General features: G+C 36.0%; 1 protein-coding gene across 18 annotated transcripts in view; it reads left to right on the forward strand.

Moving 5' to 3' along the window:
- The window catches only part of LOC123674454 (CUGBP Elav-like family member 4), a 645081-nt gene that overhangs the window by 77429 nt on the left and 543733 nt on the right, over window positions 1-23919 (forward strand). The window contains exon 1 of one of the 18 annotated variants that reach the window (XM_045609310.1): window positions 6303-6716. The exons of 15 other annotated variants lie outside the window; for them this stretch is intronic. In XM_045609310.1, the coding sequence (XP_045465266.1) occupies window positions 6657-6716 (60 nt within the window). In that variant the 5' untranslated portion in view covers window positions 6303-6656. Of the gene's footprint in view, window positions 1-6302; window positions 6717-23919 lie in introns of those variants that run through there. 2 more of the 18 variants (XM_045609314.1, XM_045609322.1) reach the window with 2 other exon arrangements.

Here is a 23919-nt window from a genome sequence, read left to right on the forward strand (position 1 = left end):
TCAATGATCTCAGGATTCGAAGTAGTTTTATGTGTCACCGTTATATTGTAATAGAACATCTTAACTGCAATTTATTTGGGTCATTGTTGGAGGTGAACTATTATTCCTGGCTTCAAAATACAGAAAGTTGTTCGCAATTTTGAATCACTTCGTCTCCGCTTTGTATAATGTTGGGAGTTGTAAATGTCAAATCAAAGTAGATCAGCCAGACATCGGTTTTCCGAATGAAACTTAGTCAAAGGATTTCTCTATCGATCAGGACATTGTGCAGCTGTGAAAGTGTACCGGATTTTTCATCATAATTTGACCCCCCCTTTAACTTTGTTACTAGAAGAGGTAAAAAAAAAATGTTTTTTACAAAAGTTTCACGAAATCGACTAGTGTTTTTTAAAATGATTTCACAAAACGAAATATATACAGAGTGGGCAAATATTGATAGCAACTTCATTTTTCCAAAGGGAACACCCTGTATATTTTTCTATATTTGTCTAGCTCCTTTTCCCCTGATTTCGAATATATTATGTTTGACCTATCTCTCTTATTCTGAGTACCACAGAATTTCAAATTCTAAGAACCACCTGGCAAAAGTAATCAATTTTCAAGTGGAAAGCTAACTCAAAATACCCTTTTTTGAGTTATCTTGTTGGCTACGATATAAAACATACGTTTGTCATTGAATAAAACTATTCATCGAATATGCACTACACAGAAGCGGAAAAATTTGAAATATTTTCGCTTTATGTGGAGAACAATAAAAATAAGGAAGCTACAAGGAGAGAATATTATGGAGTTGCATCCAAATGATCCAACTCCAGTAGTGAAAAACATATGTCATATCGTTGCCAACGAGATAACTCAAAAAAGGGTATTTTGAGTTAGCCTTCCACTTGAAAATTGATTACTTTTTCCAGGTGGTTCTTACAATTTGAAACTCTGTGGTACTCAGAATAAGAGAGATAGGCCAAACATATGTTATATATTCGAAATCAGGGGAAAAAGAGCTAGTTAAATATGGAAATATATACAGCGTGTTCCATTTGAAAAAAGGAAGTTGCTATCAATATTTTGCCCACTCTGTATATATTTCGTTTTGTGAAATCATTTTGAAAAACATTAGTCGATTTCGTGAAACTTTTGTAGAAAACATTTTTTTGTGCCTCTTCTAGTAACAAAGTTAAAGGGGGGGGTCAAATTATGGTGAAAAACCCGGTACAAAAATTCAATACAATCAGGAGAATCAAGATCTTAAAAGTGTCTACTGGGAAACTACAAATCTTATATTTTCAGTCGACACAATCCTGCGAATGAAATTTCATCGAATGAAATGAAATTTTCTCCGATCCAACATTCAAACCATTCATCCTAACCTCAACGATCAAAGCAACAATCAATTCGTCGAGTTTAAATTCCACAAAGATCTTTTCATATCTATGCGAACGACGAGACAGGAAATATCTGGACTGGTCCAGTGAATTCGAATATCCTCGCGAATGTTCCATCAACAATAGACTACACTCTATAAAAGATATCACGGAGAATCGTGTCAAAATAAATAGAATCCTCTATGTCGATCGATCTCCTGCCCTTTTACTATTTTTATGGCTTATTTCGCTTTCGGTCGGAAAAATCGAGGACGAGAACCAATCGCTTTATAACACATGAACTGTCGCACGGAATGAATTTCAAGTTTTCAGCAAGTATTGGAGATACATCGGGGAATACCCGTGTTGTGGTGAGTCGAAAAGTCAATTTCGAGTTAGGTGTGGCAAGGTGAATCTTTGTTTAGTCAACTTGAGAGAAATGATTGTTTAATTTCTCAGTCCCACTAGGAATACATGTAGGATCCAGTTATTGTTCCCTGTAAATAATTGCGATGGTCAACCGGATGCTTGGAGACCTATTAGTTTCTTCTAGTGTCGAGGGCATGACAGTTTCAATGAATTTACAGGGAACGAATTGTTATTGTACATATAATGTAAAAAGGATGTGTTATTTTTCGAGGTGTCGAAGATATGTCATGGAGTTGTAAATCTTGAAGAGATTTACTGGGAGGGTTGTGAAAGTTCGAAGACAATACGGTCGTACCAGATGTGTCACATCTGTGTATCAGGTCTTAGTCCTTCGAGAATATCCGATTTCCAGGAATCCGCGAAGATCTTTGTGGGCGGTACGGCAAAGCTCTTATTGGACTAGGGGATGGTACTTTCCCTAAGGGTGTGGTCAAGCCGAGAGAAGGGAGGTCGATATTCGAGACAGGGTAAGTTCCAAACAGGGAGTTAAAATTAAGCCGAAGACGGGTACAGTTCAACTTAAGCCGACGACGAGTCAAGTTCGGTCGGTCAACTTAAGACGTAAGACGAAAAGACGGTTCGCGGACTAAATTAAGACGAGTTAGAGACGAGACGACCGAAAACTTGAAGTACGATGAAGACGTGATAAACGAAGACGTTTCGAGTAATCAACAAACGAGTTAAAGACGAAATTCAGTACCGTAGTGAGAAACTTGTAATTAAGACGTAATTAGGATCTTCTCAATACTGAGTTTGTACTGTATAAGTGTGGCTTTGTAAATAGATGTAAATAATTGAAAAGACTTTAATTATTACAAATCCAACAAAGTCACGGAGAAAAAGACGAAAGGCCAGGTAATCGAATCATACCTCTAGACGATCGTTTAACCAAGCCTACATGCATGTGTCAGTGCTCATATCAGTTGAAAACCTTGAATTTTTATGGTGTCTCTATCTTGCGCTTTGTCCATTTGTAGTTGCGCATAGGTCTACACATAATTTTTAAAAGGATCGATCTACTAGAAGGAAGTATACTTTTAGAAGCCTCGATGTCTCAGACATTTTCAGCCACCTTCTACTAAAATTTCATGTCTACAAATAAGGCATGCAAAAATGGGGCATATAAGAAGTCTACTTCACAATTTCTGTATTAGAAAGACGATCGTTCAAGTTTTCTGCCCAAGTATTGAAGCTCTTTTGCCCTCTTCAATAAATGACGACACGTCAAATTAAGACATTCATAGAGGCAAATTCAAATCGTTTTTCAGTTCTATTTGAAGGCAGAAACATATTTAGTCGACTCAAAGCAGTCAGACTTCATTCACGAAAATCTGGAGCACTGGTCTTCCTATAAGCGAACATGTTAGCACAACTTGAGGCTGGTTGTTGGCGACAGTTGACTACCAATCTGGAGGATTCAGAATTTCGTCTATTTGTCGAGGTCATTCAGGGGTTGAATTAGAAGCATGCATGTTCGAACTCGATGGAGATCAGAGTCATTAACGAAGTTTGAGAGCATCACCGTCGATACGATGAGAAATTCCAAGTTTAAATGGACCAAACAATTCGACAAAAAGCATCGGTAAATTCTCCAGCTTTTTCACTCTACTCTTTTTCAGTTTATTGAAAATATGACTGTTATCCTGAAAATTCTTCTTGGAATATCAAACTAGATAGTTTAGTTCATTCATCTTTACAATACCTACTATAACTATCTATTGCATAACCATTTGAGAAACTCTCAATTAGCAAATCTTTCGCAATGCCGTAACCAGTTCTGAATGAAGTGGCTCCTTCTTTTTCCCCGTTTTTTAGGACATGGTCCTGTTTTGTAGCAACGCCTTGGCCTCATTCTGCGGAGGCTGAGTTCCATCTTTCGTACCATCTCTTCCGTAGTCTGTCTGGAGGTCTTCTCTTGCTCGGTAAATATTCCTCGATAATTTTGGCTATCCGATCTTCAGCCATCCTGTCTATATGATCTCTCTAGCCACTCCGTTTACCTCTAATAGCTACATCAATTATTATTTATGCCATCTTGAAATATCCACTGAAATAACTCCTTGGGAAGTGCCTGAATTTCTTTTTTCGTAACAAACTGGGAACATTTTGTTTTTTTTTCGTTTTTGCCATAAAATGAATCTTTGTGGAGATATAAAGTATCTGGCTACTTATAGGGAATCGTAGGATCAATAGTTTTCCTGAATATTTTTTCTAGTAAGTTCAGGAGGATATGATTTACATTGATCACGTTGAGAAATGTCAAATGATTGGAATATGGCAATATATCTTCTTCATCGCTTTGTTTGACATGATAGCAATAACAATTCAAGACCCTTAATGAAAATTATTCATGAAGTCAGTCTTTTTATCCATTCTTGAATGAACGGAGCTCGTCAGTAATTATTTAGAGAGCATTAGAGTATTCGGAAAATTAATTTTGTCTCGGATCGTTACTCCTGAATCGACATTGGAAACTCTCACGGACAGCTCAGCTGGCAGTGGCACATTTTTCAGTATTTATAAACCGATTATTCATAGAAGGTTGCGGAAGCATCGCATTGATAGTCGGCAAGCCAATAAAAATCTTTCATTGTAATTTTACAAACGGATTCTTGGTGTCGCGTCGATTGATTAATTTTGGGATCTCTGAATGGAGATGAAAATATTCAAAGGGAATACCAGTTGCATCACTAGGTGTGTTGATTTCGTTTATGATTTGACAGGAACATATCATTGGAGCACAGATTGCATCAACAGCTTCTCGTTTTCTGGAAAATTATTGAAAACAAAATATTTCGTGACATTTTTTTGATTTACTTCATGTGGCTTCCGACTTTAATTCCTTGATTGGCATTTTGTTTCACAATTTATTATAATTTATCATTCTGAAGGTTTCAAACTGAATAAACATATGAATTTCAAGTTTCACAGTTCTTCACATAAACAACAAATATTTCGCCTTATTGTGGCTTCATTAAATTCACACTTCAACAGATGATGAATGAAAAATAAGGATTTTGACCAATTCCTTCTATCTCATCACCAACATGGTGATATTGTTTTTCATGCAGCAGGGTAGGATGAACATTTGAACCATATAGGTGACTCTGAATTCGACAAAGAAACGTCATTACTATTTCTGACGGGCAAAGCCTGATGTTGGATCTGCTGGTAATGTTTATAATTTCCAACCACAAGAATGTTTCAGTTTTTCATATTCATGGCAGATCTTCAGGAGCTTGAACAGTTCTTGTTGAGTGAATTTTTGCACTCAATTGATTTAGAAAATAAGATTCTTAATGATAAAATAAAATATTGTAACAATAGAAGAATAGGTTAGGTGTTTCTTTCTTATCAATGTTTAGCCCTTCAATATATACACGAAAGGAGCGTAAGTGAGGTTGGTACGCTGTCTAACAATCATCCCATACAAGTAACAGTAGGATGAGTACTTTATCTTACAGTTCTTGAGGGGCTTCATTATACCTTGAAATTTCCCTATTAGCATTTAGTTTGTGATCTGTGGTATTTCACTAGTATTACTTGGCATACCTACTTCATGAATTTTGAAAGCTTGATAGAGTCTTTTTTCGATCACTCGTTATCTTCATCTTCTGCTGTTATTGGCTTATCTTTGAAATCAATGGGATCTCAGTATTGAGAGATCCCTGTAGCGAAATACAACCTAACCTGCACGAGTGAACACATACACAAAAGACCTCAATAAGATGCCACAAGCTAAGCTTCGATTTCTGAAGTGTCTGCTGATTGGTCAATGTCAGTACCTTCTGTATTGTAGAGACCCATTCATAGATGAAATTTGTAGAATGCAAATCATGGAAACAGCTAGCTTATATCATACATTGAAAATATCCAGGAGTAGTCTGTCTTAAAGGCCAATTTGTCAGCTAGTCAGTTCTAAACCTTCTTGCAGTGATATCAAAGACCCTTATGAACATGGTCAGATTTGCTGATAAGGAAGACAACCTCTTTTGTAATTTTTAAGCAGGCCACAGAATGAAAGGTTTGGCTGGTTGCTCTTATGAAAGCCTGGCTTCTATTCAATCAAACCCCTACATCTAATATGATTTATCGTTCCTGGGTTTTGTGCTCATCTGCATCAGTACGAGGTATAATTTTCTATCTGTGCGAGTCAATGGTTTATTACAGCTTGGAGTACTAGTTTCATTTGGCAAGTTGAGATTCTCAATACATAATATGAGGAACGTCACCCATTAAAAATACCAACTAGCACATATTCCACGCGTCGAAACTATTCCCGGAAAGAACCGGAAGCCGTAAACGTCTTGTGCCTCCCTCGAAATTCTCTTATAGCGATTACACAAACACTTCCCGCTGTGCCAGCCATCAAACTCAAGCCATAATCGATCATGAACTTCGCATCGTAGAGGCATCGGGAACAGAATCCATCGAACGCGCGCGTTCTAAAAATAGACGCGATAATATCGACAGCGATGCGTTTGTACGTTCCGCGATCGCTCGTCCGAAATCCTGAAATATTGAAATGTAATTGGCCCGCTCCAGGCCAGACGCTGGCCGATCCTTCAGCGTGAATATCCCTCGCATTGTGTGCGCGCAGGAAAACATTGCGGCGGAGTGCGGTGGCTTGCCTTCAGATGCGATAATATAAACAAACATGTCCGCCCTAGGAGGACGGGACCGAGAGTCGGATAGTTCCTGTTGCGTGCTCTGAGCCGAGAACTCGCGTTACCGTCGGTCGGCGCGCGATATAACCGCCGCTCTGAAAACGGACGTTTTTTTGCGTATAGGACTACTACGTTGTGTTTTGCCTACTGGCGGCTAGTAGATCTCTCACTCTCACTCTCTGTCTGACCAGCTATTATCATGGATTATTGCGAGATGCTGATTTATCCCGAGCTTTTGGGATATTACGACGGCAGTTTGGTGGGTATTAACGACTGGATTGTTGTAGGTAGGACTGAAAATTTCTTTGGCGGCGCCATGTTTTTTTGTGGTGGTCGTGTTTTAACGGGTTTAGTGTATGAGTGTGATATGAAAGGGTTGTATGTTTGGAATGTTGGATAAAGTCGCGTATTGATTCATATATTAGATATAATAAAGTTTATTGATCCTTTCAGACTGTACAAGGTATAGGACAAGTCAGTATACAGGATATTTCCAAGTTAGACGTGAATCTTGAAGAAGGTGTTAGTATCGCTAATTCGCTTTCGACTGAGTCATATTTATTGATAACCAAAAATCAACAGCCTCCGAGACATTTAAGTTCTTGCGTTTTTTGAAAAACAGTCACCTTACTTCATTTTTCGTTAATTTTTTTTTACGTTGACCAAGTTTTATTTGAATTTTGGATTATTTCCTTCAGAAAATGATGAAGAAAGTATGTATGAAGTACGTATGAAGTATGTATGAAGAAAGCAAAAATGTGCTGTATTAGATGTTGAATAAGAATTGATATGATTTGAAAGTGGATTATGAAAGAGAGAATAGTAAATTTCCAATATAAATTTGTCTGCAACTTTCTTTATTTCTTTAAAAAAATTTTCGTTAGAATGCAGGCACTACTTTTGTTTAAGCAGATTTTGATTCGAAAAGGGAAAGAAACAAAGAAAGGGAAGTAACGAATTGAAAATTTTTTTATTGCCATTGAACCTTAAATTTCAGTAAAAAATGTATCCATAAATTATGTTTGAAATGACCTCCACCATTCCTTATACAAGCACGCGCCCTCTTCCTTTTTTCTTCAGTTATTACTATTCGCCTGAAATTTACTCTCAATCTTCGTCTATTCTAACGGTGTTAGATCCGGACTTCTCGCTGGCCACGAAAACAATGTTGAAAAAATTGACCAAAAATGAATTTAGCTGAGAAATCTTTTAAAAATCCCAAGAACTTAAATACCTCGTGAACTGTTAATTTTTGGTAATCCAAGGTTGACGTCTAATTCGAAAACACCCTGTATATCAAGATACAATGATGCTCTGATGTTAATGAAATCTTTGAAACACATCAAGTTAATAACTGGGCCAAAATCAACTCGTTATAGTTAAAAAAAATAGAAGAAAATTTAAACAAAATAAGACAGCTCAAGCTCAAGTAGCTTGTTCTTGACTTGAAATCAACTCAAGATCAAGTAGTTGTTTTTCAATATCAAGTCAAGTATTTATTTATTGAGTACTTGACCTGACATTGAAAAACTAATACTTGACTTGAACTTAAGTTGATTTCAGGTCAAGCTCAAGCTATTTGTGCTTGAGCTTAAGTCAAGTAGCTTTAATATCGAGTCAAGCCGTGAATCCATAATTATACTGCAGGTGTGAGTTAAGAACAATTTTTGTAATTAATATATTTCTATAATTCTTGATTGTTTCGGTCGCAATTCATCTTTATATGATCAAAAAGTAAAACAATTTATTTCAGTTCATATTTATCAATTACTTTTCAATCATATATAGTTCAATAAGATTCTGTTTCTCACAAAAAGGTAATGTACTCCATTCATGACTCTAACCAATTCGGAAGCATTGAATCTACTTTCTCTCCCTTGGCCACCTAAAAAATAAAAAAAATTGACACTTGTGTAAACGCGGTCGTGCCTCATCTGAGCAACGCAACAAGACCCATCTGCCCCTTCATCACTACACAAGTGCGATCTTAACCACCCCGCGAGGCCGGGGTCCCTCGGAAGCTACTTCCGACCGACCGTAATTCTTCTTCGGCAATAAATAAGAGTTATAAGCCGGTGAGATGTAGTTTTCATGCATTCCGCGAGGCGAAAATCCCGCCGCGTTTTTGCCGAGTTGGAACAGATTCGAACCCGGCCGTGAAAAAAGGTAATTTCCTTGAAGGCTCCCTTTTGGCTTTGAGAACCGAGGGTTGGGCTTGTCTATTCAGAGGATTGTACGTTCGTGAAAACAACCCGGAGAATAAACCACGACGACTGGATTGTTGGCGGAGTGGGAGGTGGAAAAATAGAACCAATTTCCCGTATTAATAGTTTTATGTCGGGGAGTGTGAACTTTTAGTGCATTTTGTCGGGAGATGGCGCCTTGTTCTGTTGGATGTGGGTAGTTTGATTTTTCAAGGAGGATTATATGAATTTTGGTGTAATGCGAACATATATTAAGTTCTTGTTTAATTATAACTCATTAGATCTCTTGAATGAATAATGACAACAGTGTTTATATTTTTTGATATTTTTTATGTCATTTGTGTTAAGTAGGTGAAGTCATTCATTTATTGAAAGATACATGCTCCAACAACGTTCGTTGTTGCCACTGTGTTAATATAGTCTGTTCAAATATAAGACAGAGCAATATAAACGTAATAAATAGGAAGGTCTCTGAATTAGATTAGATTAGATTAAATTGAGGAGGTTTCGTTTCACTGCGACCTAATGGTCTATTGTGCCCCCCATCAGAGCTATTCTCTCCATAACGTCATCTACAGCTTGCCTTCCAGTTCCAGAGTTATGATGAACTGGGATGGCTTTCAATTCCTCACTTCTACAAGTTTCGTGCCCAAAGCAGATATTGCGTTGGCTAGCGATGGCGAGGCATTCCGTCACCAGGTGATCCGGAGTTTCTTCCTCCTTCCCACAGAATCTGCACTTGTTATTTTCTGTTAGACCCATTCTCATGAGGTGTTTCTTGAGGCGACAATGCCTTGTGAGGAATCCAGTGAGGAGGTGTTGCATATTATTATTGAGATCCAGATACTTCTTGGATCTTGAGGAGTCAAAGTTTCGAAAAAATATTTTGGAGTGATCCAAACCAGGAAGATTCCGCCGTTTTTCTCTTTCGGTTACCTCCTTTTCCTGAAACTCTTTCTTGTAGGTACATTTGTCTACACCACAGAAAGGTTCCGGGCCGATGAAAGTTCTCTGAATAGGAAGTGATAATATCTGTTTAGAGTCGATTTAAGGATAATTCGCATAATCGTACAATTTGTACTCCATATCAATTCACAAATAAAATATAAGAAACATCTCAGAAATGAAATATATTTTCACACATAACGAGTCAATGAGTTAACGGACAATCAACATAATAAAATATGTACCTATGTAATGTCAAAACTCCAACACGACGAAGGCAATTGAAAATTTGCCTTCAAAATTCGAAAAATTTCACAAAATCCAAAACATCATCAGAAATGAAATCTGTATCCACAGAAAAAATGTACAATTTGTGCTCCATATCAATTCACAAATAAAATATAAGAAACATCTCACAAATGAAATATATTTTCACACATAAAGAGTCAATGAGTTAACGGACAATCAACATAATAAAATATGTACCTATGTAATGTCAAAACTCCAACACGACGAAGGCAATTGAAAATTTGCCTTCAAAATTTGAAAAATATCACAAAATCCAAAACATCAACAGAATTGAAATCTGTATCCACAGAAAAAATGTGGGATCTAACATGATATGCAGAAAATTACCATTTCGAATTTGATTCGCTCTCGTCTTGAGCGTCAGTTTCACCAAGATTCACAACCACATTCTCAAATTGAAGAATTTCTAAATTTTACATTTCAATCTGTACATGTGAAGCCATATTATATTTCCTTTCTTACTCTTCTGTGAAATAGATACACAAATCATCAATTTACAATTGATATTCACAATCCTTTGCGAGTACGTTCTTGGGAGTCTGTAACGGACGAAGGAGGGACGTTTGATCAATAACAGTCATCCTATGCGCAAACCATTCGATTTAGTCGGTTTATATTGCTCTATCTTCTATTTGAATGAACTAGAGTTCATTTGATCTATGGCATCATTGGTCTGATCGTCTTTCGAGAAGTTCTAATTCACACATGCGCAACGCACGACGTATATTCAAAAGATATAAAATTATGGAACCCTTAAATATTTTGAATAACATTAATCAAAAATGTTAAATATCTGATGAAGCTCCTTTGTAGGTAAACAATGGTCATTTGATGTCTATTACAATGAATTTCCATCAAGTGAAGATCGAATCAATCCAAAATTGTAAAATACACAGCCAACGTACAGACAAGAAACCAAAATTGGAAATCAAATACACCAAAAATTGATTTAATCGGAGATGAAATAAAACTGCTTGATTCATTTTTCGCCAATGTTAATAATATTCTTTGAGCAGTAAATCCTGAACCTTCTTCTAAATAACGAGAGTTGAGTCTCCAACGATAGAGAGGATAAAATCGCCCTTGTATCGTGAAAAAGAGCAGATGGCCTCTTTCGCGTTGCTCAGATGAGGCATGGCCTCGTTTACACAAATCTTTCGTAACGTTTTCTTTGAACGGTGCTAGTAGAGAGAGGGGCACTCGACGTTATTGCGTTATTCGTCAGATCGTGAAGATGCCGATGTTTACAGATTTTGCACCCTTCCTCTTTGCCGTGAAAGGAAAAGTTGATTTCTGCCATCGCGGATCTCGCAGGGGATTTGGGTTGAAAGAAGGATTTTCGGGAGATTATTTTTGGGGGGTGACTTCGTTTTTTATTCCCCCGAAGGGTTGGGTACGCGTTGGATGTATAGAGGGACACTTCAGGAAGTCATCATGGGTTATGAGAAAAATAGAAAGGTTTGGTTTAGGCTGGTGTCAAGAAAAACATAAAAATGAAGGTTCATATCTTAACATTTCTGATTCTAAAAAAAAATTACCCAATTTTATACAATGAACTCTTGGATTCACCTTCTAGGTTTTATTTTGTCAACTGGTTCTTATAACATTATATGATGTTTTTCACATCCATTTGAGAAAAATGAGGAAATCAGTCATCATCATCTTTATTGGTGTTAGTATACAATAGTATTAACACACGTCAAACGCATCAGCGTTTATTATTAATTGTATAAAAAAAAAAAACATCTAAAATAAATTTATGAATTACACAAAATTCACGTGAGCCTTCAAAGCAATTAATCAAAATTTTTAAAAAAAAGTCATATAAAGCAGTGATCAAGAATATCCGGAAAATCAGAAAATAATTGGGCCCATGATTGAGCCCTTAGGCACCCCAATGGTAATATATTTTTTTTTCAAAACCACTGACCATTAACACACAGCCTGAAGCCTATTGCTCAAGAAAGAGCAGAATGAAGCACGCAGTCAAAAGCCTATGTCAAATCAAGAAACAAAGTGAAGAAGTAAAGACCTAGTTCGAAACATTCAAATGTATGATCAGTAAAATGGGGAATGACATCAATGGTACCTACTTCTTTTTTTACAGAAACCGTATTTATTAAGATTCTGAAAACATCTTATTGATTTCAAAGTACTGCACAATTTGATTGCAAACAATATTATCGATAATTTTTGAGAAAACATTGAAAATCGCCCTTCTTGAACAGTCTTTGAAATCTTCAGGCAGTCAGGGAATATTTCTTCACGCAGGCATCTATTCATTAATCGAGTAATTGGGAAAACATTAGTATTTACTTTTTTTTTGTTTTTGATAAGTGAGAAAGATAGGCCATACAAATCTCTCGATCCTGCTGAAAATTAATTCATTAGATACATTGCGACTGAATGATTTTATCTACATCTACAAGGATTTTAAAGCAAAAGAGATTATTTCGCTGAAAGTTCATTCCAGGAACAAACAGAGGTTGGATAAGAATTGAACTCTTTTCCGAATAACGCTTCTCCAGTTCTTATCACATATGCTCCGTAAAAATAACGAAACGTTCCAATGAAGATTGCGAAGTGATTTTCCAATGTATGGAACTAGTCGCATTTTCCACATACTGCGATAAATTCTGCAACATTTATAGAGATAAATGTAGTGGAGAATGCCACAAATGAATTCAATGGTTCGGATGAACCAGTTATTTATGGCTATTTTTTGGTTCATTTCCAACCTGCAATTCGCCACTGAAGACATTTCTTCCGATCCAAACTGTGCTGGTCGCCGATAAAACATAACCCCAATGTTGATTTTATCTAACGGGACGAATGAACCTTCCCGGAAAGAAGATCTACCGAAACATATTTTCGGAATGAATGACTTTTTATCATATGGATTAAAGCTGGTTCCGGTAGGTTTTGTTGCACCAATTCGTATGTGCAAGAGTGGAACATAATGTACTTCGTAGAAATATCCCAAAGTCAGGTCTTAAAATAGTCCGCGTGTTTATTGATATAAGATATTCCACACACCGATGTACCATGTGGTTTTAAGTCATAAACAAAACGGTTACGGTCCACTTTATATTAGAAAACAGTACACTGCTTGATGGAATAGACGTTGTCGAATCGAACCTGGAATAGCTCGTGATGATTTATACTAACTGGAAATTCGAGGCGCCAACGAAATATTTCACTATTAAAAAAAATTGCTCTGTTTTACGTTCGAAACGCTGAATCATTCTTCTATTTAGTTCAAACTGATGCTTACACTGGTGCTGTTCCAAATATTCGCCTAAAAAATGTTATATATTTTTTTGGATTATTTACATTTTGGCATATTAATAGAGTAATAAACGTAGATAGAGGGAGTATAGGCAATTTTTGCATATCCCCAACATGATTAGAGTACGTTGTTGGATTGTCATATATTTTATCTGTTTCTCATTTGTAAACGTCAGTTTCCAAAAACACAATATTAATCAAGAAAGTTTATTTTATCAAGTCACTAACTTGTAAAACTGACAGTTAACTTGCAAAATTTTTACAAGTTAGTAGTATTATTTACATTAGAAAATTTTGTTTTATCGTCATATATGTTGAAAATCATGGTACAATTGTTATTTCCAGTAACACAGATTTTGATGATGAAAGAGTTGATACTGAGATGATGAACCATCTGTTGTTAAATTTTTTGTTTGCCGCAATGCCACAATAACGTATTTTCCCATATCTTCTACATCATTCATGTTTAAGGAGAGAATTTCGTCACATCGACAACATCCAAAAATCCCAAATATTGTTACAATTTTCGCCAGCAACCACTGGTCATCAGAAGCATGTAAAATATATTGTTCAGCCTCTTCTTTACTTAATACCTTGGTCTTTTTTGGCGTATAACGCTCATTTTTTCGTTTCAGAAACGCTATTACCTTTTGAAATCTGCAAATGACAACTAAACGTCATATTTTTCAATAAATTTTTTAAGGAAAACAAACCTGCGAACAGGGGCATTTTCTTTCATTTCCAAGCAGCTTTTCAGCATAGACAATTTTGGCCATAAAGTATTAGGGCTGAATCTAGCTGATAGTTGATTCAAGTAGACCAACAAAACATCTTTAGTTACCCCAATCACACTATTTTTGTTTTGCCACTTTTTGAAGTCGTCGTATTCTCGCTCGTACCTTGAAGCTGATTTTGCAGGTAATAAACTTGAAGCTACACTACTGGCTGCCTCAATAATTTCTTTTGGTACATTCATTCTCGCTTTCGCCAAAACAAATGTAAAGAAAAATAAACAGACATGTTCATGGCAACGCTTCCATAGCTTACATAGACTTATATATATGTCTATGATAGCTTACGACATTTGAAACAAATTATTGAGATTTTTTTGGAATTTATCTAACCTTTTTACAAATGAGAAACAAATAAAATATAAAACAATACACGCAAGGTAACGGGTTTAACTGGCTCAAGGAGGTAACTGACTCGCCTGCGGCTCGTCAATTATATCCTCCATTCGCCAGTAAAAACCCTCTTACCTTGCTAGTAATGTTATATACTATTCAAATACACAATATTTTACTATATCGTTATGAATGTATATTATATTGAATGAAATCTATTTATTTGAGCGATTCGCGATTAAATATGCAAATTTGAATATTTAGAATCTGATATTTTTCCTAATTGTCGAATTTATAATGAGCAGAATATTTATTATTTTTTGTATATACCTGCTCAAATCCAAGGTTTGCTCTCCTAGTGTAATCGATTGTTTCACGTCGTTTGACGCGCTTGAAGTTAAATTTCTGAATTTCTGATATATTTAGGTCATCTCAATATATTTTGAGTTGATGTGAAACGTTGATTCACTCTGGGACATAAGAAGTGCGTTCTTTTTGGGGAAACTCGCGAATTGAGTGAAATATCGTATCACCAATATGTTCTCATTTCCACGCGCTTCATGTCAAATTTGATAGTTCATGTTGGGGACAAAATTTGCTCACTGAAAAAAACATACCATTTTCTACCTATATTTATTACTCTGACGGCATATTGTATAATGATTTGCATCCAGAAGTGTGACTGTTTGAAGTGAGATTGATTGCTTGATATTTTCAGTATAGTAACAAAAGTTCCTTATTTTTGCGTAATTTGCATTCAAAAGGTAGGATACACAGAATATAGATGCAAAAAATATGAAAAACACTAATTCTTTCATGTGGTTACTAGTTTTGTAAAATACTTTCAGAATCATTCACAACTTAACACGAGGATTGTGTGTTCTTGAAGCTAAAAAAACATAATACGAACTTTTTTGATGTTGTCCTGCTAAGAGATATTTATGAATTATACCATCTATCATTTCTGTTTGAATTTTTGAAATATAAATGCTAACCGAAAAATGCGATCTTTGGTTTCCAAATATTTCAAGTCTGAAATAAGAGAGTGTTTGATAGATTAGGAGCCATACGATATTTAATGTTGGCATGTTTAAATATTTATTTGCTATTGGAATAGACTTGTTTGAATATTGTACTATGCGAAAGACCAATACAAAATCTATCCACCTAATATATCAATCTATCAAACGTCAAGCGAAGCGCTACCAATGATAAACTTCATTAACTACTCTAGTTATCTGATAATCGAACGTTTTTCATCAATTCAGTATTGACAAAGTATTCTCAGCTGAGTTCAATGGCACGTCCTAATTCAGGATATTAAGTTTTAATCCAGGATAACTAAAGGAATTTTAAGTTAATTTTGTGATTCCTGGCTTATACATGTTGACACATCTTCAGTTGACTTTGCCAGAGACTTATATCTTAAGCGGTGCTATTCTGCCGAGTATCGCGCAGCTCACGGCGCCACCTTTCGGCCTTGCAAAGAATCGCCACACACTCAATGAATTCCTACGACCTATCCGACAATTCCACTTTCCGCCATACGCAATCAGGCACACATACCGTCTATATCTTCCCCGAGCCCAGTAAACCAGTAGCGAACAGCGGCGTCACGTTCCTCCAAATTGAATATTCCTTTTCTCTCTCTCGGCGTTTCGCTCCCAAACGTCCAATCCCATCCTCGGTAATGATTCCCGCGGGCTGACAGAGAACAGATTTGAATAAAAATAATCTAATTACGTATCTCGGCCAGACGGTACAACCGTTCGGAATTTTGAATAACCGACGAATCCTGAGAGTTCGTTTCAATTCTTCCGTCAGGTTAAGCCCCGCCGAATAATATCGCGGAGGGGGGCTGAAGGGGGAACGGGGCTTAATCAACTCCTCTCGGGGAGTTTTCGCCGACCCCGGGCGGCATTCCGGCTCGTGACACATTCAATTAAAGTTCATATTCTGAATTTTTCTGGCGGGCGCGCGAAAGGGAAAAACGCCTGGCGCATATTAATTGGATCGGTTCGGGGCGAAAGTAATCCAGTCAAGAACTCTCTGGCACCCCCACCCCTCTCGGTAATAGGCCGACGGATTTTCGTTGGCTCAGACGAGTGGGGTAGCTGATTGACTTGGTCCGGTTGGCTTAGAGGTTGAAGGTTCAAATCCGGAGAGGAAGCAGTATTTTTCTCAAACGTCAAAAATGTCTATTTTCTTACCGACAACTCATAACGTTCATGTTAGATGATTTAAATAATAATATATAAAAATAATTTCTTAGACATCACTTTTTCGTCCTGATTTAGAAATTGACGGAATCGAAATCAAACCGTAGATGAATAAGAAAAAAATTGGGATATATTTAACCTCAAGGAGAATTTTGTAATGAGGGGTGAGTAGCGATGGCGACTGTTAAATTAGATCACTGCCAGTCCGATGTTTACTATTTATCAATGATGATTATAATATTAGGTGTACACCTTTGCTTCCGTCGTTTTGCAATAGTTGGCTGTAGCGGTAAGTGGTCATACAATAATCTTAGGTATTTGTAAACATAACGCCATCGAAATATTAGTTGATTTGTGTCGACATCATAAAGTTATTCTCGATTAAACATGTCAGCTTACGAAAAAAATTCTCGTCATTTGCGGGAGGTTTTGATTTTCTGCTTTAATATGGAAAAATTTGCGCTGAGGCTCATCGAATCCCCTTAAATACCTAATGTGAGGCCGCAATTAGTGAAAGAACGTGCCGAGAGTGGCTTCAACGCTCCAAGAACGGTGATATTGACGTTGAAGACCATCATGACGATGAAAGAGAGAAGGTTTTCGAAGATGCAGAATTGGAGGTATTACTTAATCAAGATTCGTGTCAAACGCAACAAGAATTGGCTGGATAATTGGTAGTGATGCAACAAGCCATTTCAAAACGCCTGAAAGTCATGGGAATTATTCGGAAACAAGGAAATTGGGTGTCGTACGATATGAAGACGAGAGATGTTGAACGGCGTTTGTTTGCTTGTGAACAGCTGCTTGCAAGGTAAAGACGGAAGGGATTTATGAATCGCGTTGTGATTGGAGGAAAAAAAGTTTCATTACGATAATCTCAAGCGCATCGAATTCAGTTAATGTGTTTGAGCCGAGCATTGAAAGACAAACGGCCGCAATACAACGAGAGAGTGATTTTACAGCATGACAATGCTCGACCCCATGTTGCCAAGCTGACCAGCACTTCCAGTATCATGAAAAAGTACAAAATTGGATCGATTCGTGGATCGCTTCAAAAGATGACCAGTTTTTTCAACGCGGGATTCGTAAGCTGCTCGAGAGATGATAGAATGTAGCTAGCGATGAACACTACTTTGAGTCATAAATACACAACCAATTTTTTACAATAAAGCCTCGAATTTCGAAAAAAAAAACGGTGAAAGCAAAGTTGTACACCTATGTAAAAAGTTGCCAGTGTGAGGTAAGCCTGAATCCAGGAAGGTTAGTCACTACCAAAAGTTTTCAAACTTTCTCAGTAGTGAAAGAATACACTAGTAATTTTAGACATTTGAGTTCTGACAATTATTTTACTGTTGCATGGGCCAAAAATTTTGTTTGCCTTGACAGCCACAAAACTTAAGACCACAGAAATTCAAGTCTTCATTTTCCTTGAAATATCATCTCTGTTGCAATCTTTCTTGAAAATGTTGTGTTAATTTTATCGATTCAATACCACTTGTGGCGGCAAAAATAGCATATTGTATTAATGAAACTATCAAACATGCAGTCTACACATAAATAATTGAAGAGTTCTACTCTACAATAATATGATTTTATATGAAACGAGGATATAATTGAATTCAGCATCCAGCAGTATTTAAAGTTGGAAACTAGTCAGTTTTTCACCTGATGTTCCACCTTTTATTCGTTACTCTGACTAAGCTAGCTTCCCTTCAGAATGAAATCCTGAATATTAGGACTCGGTCGGCAGATTAATGCCTCCTTCCTTGGCTCCGGTAATTTCGGGCTTTTGCGACCGTGGGACCGCTGGTGTGACGGCTCCGGAGCTCCTTTTAATCAGGGAGAAAGAACACAGACGGGGGCCGCCAGCCCTGCTGAATATTTCATGACCGGTCTCGGTGTTTACACGAAATATTCATTTAAGATCAATAATCAACCGCTCGTAGACTCGAGCAGCAGCGTTCGGCATTGTGTCCTTTTGGTAACGAGGACTCGGGCCTCTCTGATCGAACTCCAATTTACCTCCGCTTCTATTTTTAGATGTCCCGCAGATTATCCTCTTGTTCTTCCGATTCTGGTCATTATTCGAGAAGATCGGATGGTCTGCGATGGATTCTAAGAGGAGAATTGTAAGGATTCAGGAAAAGGTCTTGATTATTTAGATGCAGGAAGGTGCATAATGTAGCGGTAGTCAGATGTCCTTGAGATAATTAAAGAATGGAGGATGAAGTAGATATCAACTTATTCCTATAGTAATGATACAATAGTAGACTATTTCTCTAATTCTGTGGTTATTCCGTTCATTCTTCCACATCTTGTAGAATAAAATCGTGCGAGAATATATCAGAAACGCACAGTTTTCATGGTTATATTTTATTATTCTATGTTGGTTCTCTGAACTTTCCGCCACGGCTTTATCTGTCAATTCATCAATTTGCCTTAAAGAAATCAGTTCTGCCAACCAACATTTTTCAATACAAAAATCACTAAATTATATTTATGGAAATATTTCATTAATTTTAATGAAAATGCAATGAATTAGAGAAAATAATGTATAATACTCGTACAGAAGGCTCATTCTACCACTCGTTCATTCCAAAACTCGCCACTTCGTGGCTCGTTTTTGAATTTTGAACTCGTGGAAGAATATCAATGCCTTCTGCACTTGTATTATAAATAACTATTCTCTAATTCTGTGGTTATTCCGTTCATTCTTCCATATCTTGTAGAACAAAATCGTGCGAGAATATATCAGAAACGCACAGTTTTCATGGTTATATTTTATTATTCTATGTTGGTACTCCGAACTTTCCGCCACGGCTTTATCTGTCAATTCATCAATTTGCCTTAAAGAAATCAGTTCTGCCAACCAACGTTTTTCAATGCAAAAATCACTAAAATATATTTATGGAAATATTTCATTAATTTCAATGAAAATGCAATGAATTAGAGAAAATAATGTATAATACTCGTACAGAAGGCTCATTCTATCACTCGTTCATTCCAAAACTCGCCACTTCGTGGCTCGTTTTTGAATTTTGAACTCGTGGAAGAATATCAATGCCTTCTGCACTTGTATTATAAATAACTATTCTCATTAGATTCAGCAGTTTCTGTTTATGTTTTTTATCTTTCTGTCTCTATCTCTTCTCTAGTTATGTTTTTTATCCTTTCTTCTCTATCTCTTCCATATTTATGTTTTTATCTTTTTTCTCTATCTCTTCCCTAGTTTCATGAGCAGTTTTCCACGAAAAGAGTGTCAGAATCGATCATGATTATATCTACCTACCTAAATGAGATAAGTTAAAATATGAAGGTATATCAGTTTGAGTTATCGATTTGGATTTTATATAAGGTTCACCAATAGGAGATTTCATTCTGATATTAAAAAGAGAGTATATTTTATAAGGAATCGAGGGTTTCAAGAGTTTATTTGATTGTAAAGAAGAAAATATGCCCTTAACGATAGAAAATATCTTTTTCATGAATTTTTCTGAGGTTGTTTATCCTCGATAACTTCGAGAATTCCAACTTCAAAGGTCTTGAATCGTTTGTAGAGCATTGGCATAGGCTTTATTTTTCATGTGGCCCTGAAGATAAAGGTCTAGAGGTGTTGAATCATAAAATCTCGGAAGCCAGACGTGATCACCTCTTCGAGAAATATAAGGCCCAGAATGTTTTCTTACAATATAGCGATTTTTTCGATGCTTGTGTGGCACATATTGTCACCTTGTTGAAAATAAATGTTGTCTTCATCAATACCTTTCAATTACGGTGGAACGTTGTTTGTTGAATGCCTAATCCCAAAGATCTACAAGGAATCGACACTACAGAATTCAGTAGCAATATTGTTTTTGACCAACACACACGGTTTTGATTCTTCACATCACTTATTTGTCCTAACAGCTGAAATTTTTTCACCAGTGTCACTATTGCAGGCCGAGAAGATGCTTTATGATGTCCCAAAAATGCTGTGAACTGTCACAGCAATATTTCCAACACTTTAATAGCGAATTTATAACATCAATATTGTTATATGTCATATTTTGACATCTGACAAATGACAAATGGATCACATTATCAGTAGGTAGAATATCAAATTCAAGGAAAATATTAAAAAAATACTCTACCTATAACCTTTTCAAGCTACCAATAACCTTTTCAAGCTTCTTGAGATCTTTAGTGTTGATAGCTTTATGAGGATCGATTCGGTTTGTAACCATTTCTTGAAATTGATAATCATTATTTTCAATTCGTGTTATAATCAATTATTATTCAAACTTTGATACTATGCTCCAAAAAAGTTTCAGTTGAGTAGTATATAATTAAGCTGAAATTAAACCTATTCAACAATTCATTCGATTCATTTTCTGCCAACTTATACTTCAATAATACATTTGATTCAAGATGTTGATAGCAAACCATAACAATAATAATTTTCTTTACAATTTGGACCAGCGTGGTTACTAATTATATCGATGAACATCACACAAAGTGCATATTTCTCCATTCATACATAACTTGAACGCACGAAAATGAAAACTTCAATAACAATTCTAACGGCAGGAGTGGTCATAAACTATTTTAAGTCTTCCGTGTCCAATTGAAACGAATATACGAAAATATCGAACGACTCGAGATAGTAGTTTCTTTAGTGAGTTATACTGGCACACTTCACAGTTGTATTGATTTCACAGATCGGCGTGATAATAACACATTACGCAATAATTTGAGGAATTCAGCCTACGAAACAGCAATTGTTATCGAGTTCTAACTTATTGGCTTTAGAAGTTTTCATCCATGCGCTTATTGCGCTCTTGGAGACAACAGAACTGTATACATGTAGGAGATATTCATTAAGACGTCATTTTTCTAGGTTCATCTACACCTTTTCAACTTAAAATTTGAACTTAACAGGTCAATTGAGATGTCCACGGTCTACCATAGTAAAAAACACATTTTTTGTCAAAACTAGATTTTATTATTGAACTTAGTTGCGATACAGCGATTATAGCGATCTTGCAACTTTTCGATACCATAGGCCTAAGTTTTAGCGATTACTTCTTCATTGGCGCTAATTTTTTTTCCAGCGAGCATTCTTTTGAGGTCTGAGAACAGGAAAAAGTCGCTGGGGTCCAGATCTGGCGAAAACGGTGAACGCAGAAGCAATTCGAAGCCCAATTCATGCAATTTTTCATTGTTTTCATTGATTTGTGACACGGCTTATTGTCTTGATGAAACAGCACTTTTTTTTCTCCAAGGAGCCAATGTATTTTATCATGTATCGATACCTCAGGAGTTTCAGAATCCAGAACGAAAATACACCGGGAATTTGGCGTCGTAAATCAATCAGAACCAGATGATTGGTTCTAAAAATACCCTAAAAAGTATAATATAACGAAGCAGTTATAGACCAGCAACGGATGAGTGATGAGCATGAAATAGCTTCTGGCGTTGACCTTTGCACCCGAATTGCTCTTGGGTGGAAATCAGTTTAAGCGTTCATTCTTGAGACTAATGGAAGGATAGATTAGCAGAAATTATTGATTCTTGATCTTGATTTCGGAGGACGCTTAAAATAAACTGGATTTTGTTTCAACGAGTTGATACTACTGAAAATCATCCTAAGCGTACTATCGTGTAGCGATCAAGTTGTTTTCTTGTCTAATATTTTATGTTTACTGATTCTTATATGTCAGCTTCCTGATATCTAGACGATCTTCGTTAATTGGCAGAATCCATAAATAGGTTCTAGAGTTCCAACAATAAGAAAATTTGTTTTTTTTTCGATAATTTAACAGCCATTCAGTCGAACTGAACTCAGAACAGGTTGCAAAATAGTGAAACGTATTTTCATGGTAATTTTTAGAGGATCTAATCATTTCGAGATAAAAAAATAACTCATTATTCTGATATCTCAGATTCATTATTTCAGATTTCTGAATCACTTCATTTGATAAGTCCAGGGACTAACCAGTGGAAAAACCTTTTTTCTTAAAAACTCGACTTCTTTTCGTCAACATAGTCATCCTCATATACCCCAACGCTGCTTTTCACTGATCAAAACATTTTCTGTAGAATAGTTCGTCTTTATTTTCGAAATAGGCTTTAACTGCAGCAATCACTGTTGCCGATTGCTAATAACATATATATATCCCATCTAGCCAAGGTTTCAAAGTTTCAAAAAAAAAAAACAGTTTTGTAATTATAACTCTCCTATCATTAGATTTATTGTTTCAACTTTCAGGGATTGAAGTCTTCATAATGTAATGTTTCCAATAACGTGTCTCCTGCTAAAATTATCCAATGGCGTAGTTATAGGGATGCAATGGTCCTTCTCTCATTGAAATTCTACACCTTTTTTTCCGAAAAAATTGTTTCATTCCTGAAATCAACAGAGCTTCATTGAAAAAAGGGCTCTTCAAACATTTTAAAGAATATACCATTTTCGTGATAATCGAGTACAAAGCAAACACTAAGTATCCACAAAAAAGTACAAAAATTAATTTTCACAATTTCTCCATTTGTGATAAATGAAATCCCAAAAATTGATGGAGTGTATCATAAAGCTTTCAAGATGGCATTGAATTGAACATTGCAGAACGACAATATATCAGACACTACAACAAAAAAGATTTACACACATTTTTTATTGTTTGAGTGTCTTTCGAAAATATTCAATAAAATACTAAGTGAAAGCGTTATAATACATTAGCTCAATTTGTGTACTTTTATCTATCACTAATGGAAAAATATTAACAATTAATTTTGTAGATTATTGTGGATGGTGTTTTTGCTTTATACTTGATTATTTCTAAAATGGTACATTCTATGAAGAAAACTCAAAGACTTTTTTTTTAATGAAGCTCTGTTGATTTCAGAAATGAAATAATTTTTTTCGAAGAAAAAAGTGGTGTAGATTTTCAATGAGAAAAGGATAATTTTGGCAGGATACACTTACCTAATTCGAAATCATCAACACAATTCCTAAAAATTAAAACAATAAATGTAATAATACTAGAGTTATAAGCAAAAAACTTTAACATTTTGTTAGGATATATGTTTATAGGAATATTTTCATGAAAAGAGTTGTTCTATCCAACGCCAAAATTATTGAACTAGAATCTGGACCACCCTGTATAATAACTAGCGTTTCAATTTCGATTTTGATTAAATTTCCATCAAGTATAGACCGAGTCGATCGAATATTTGAACCATAACTATACCTAAAAATATCTCCAGTTGAACCTTCAGTTCAAAAACACCTCCCGGTTCGAATTCAAAACAACGGAAGAACGAATCGAGTTAACCAAATAATTCACGATCCCCCTGGAATGGAACGGGAATCAATATCGTGATCGTTCCGTCAGAAC

Source organism: Harmonia axyridis, chromosome 3, assembly GCF_914767665.1.
Source record: "Harmonia axyridis chromosome 3, icHarAxyr1.1, whole genome shotgun sequence".
Taxonomy (NCBI): Eukaryota; Metazoa; Arthropoda; class Insecta; order Coleoptera; family Coccinellidae; genus Harmonia; species Harmonia axyridis.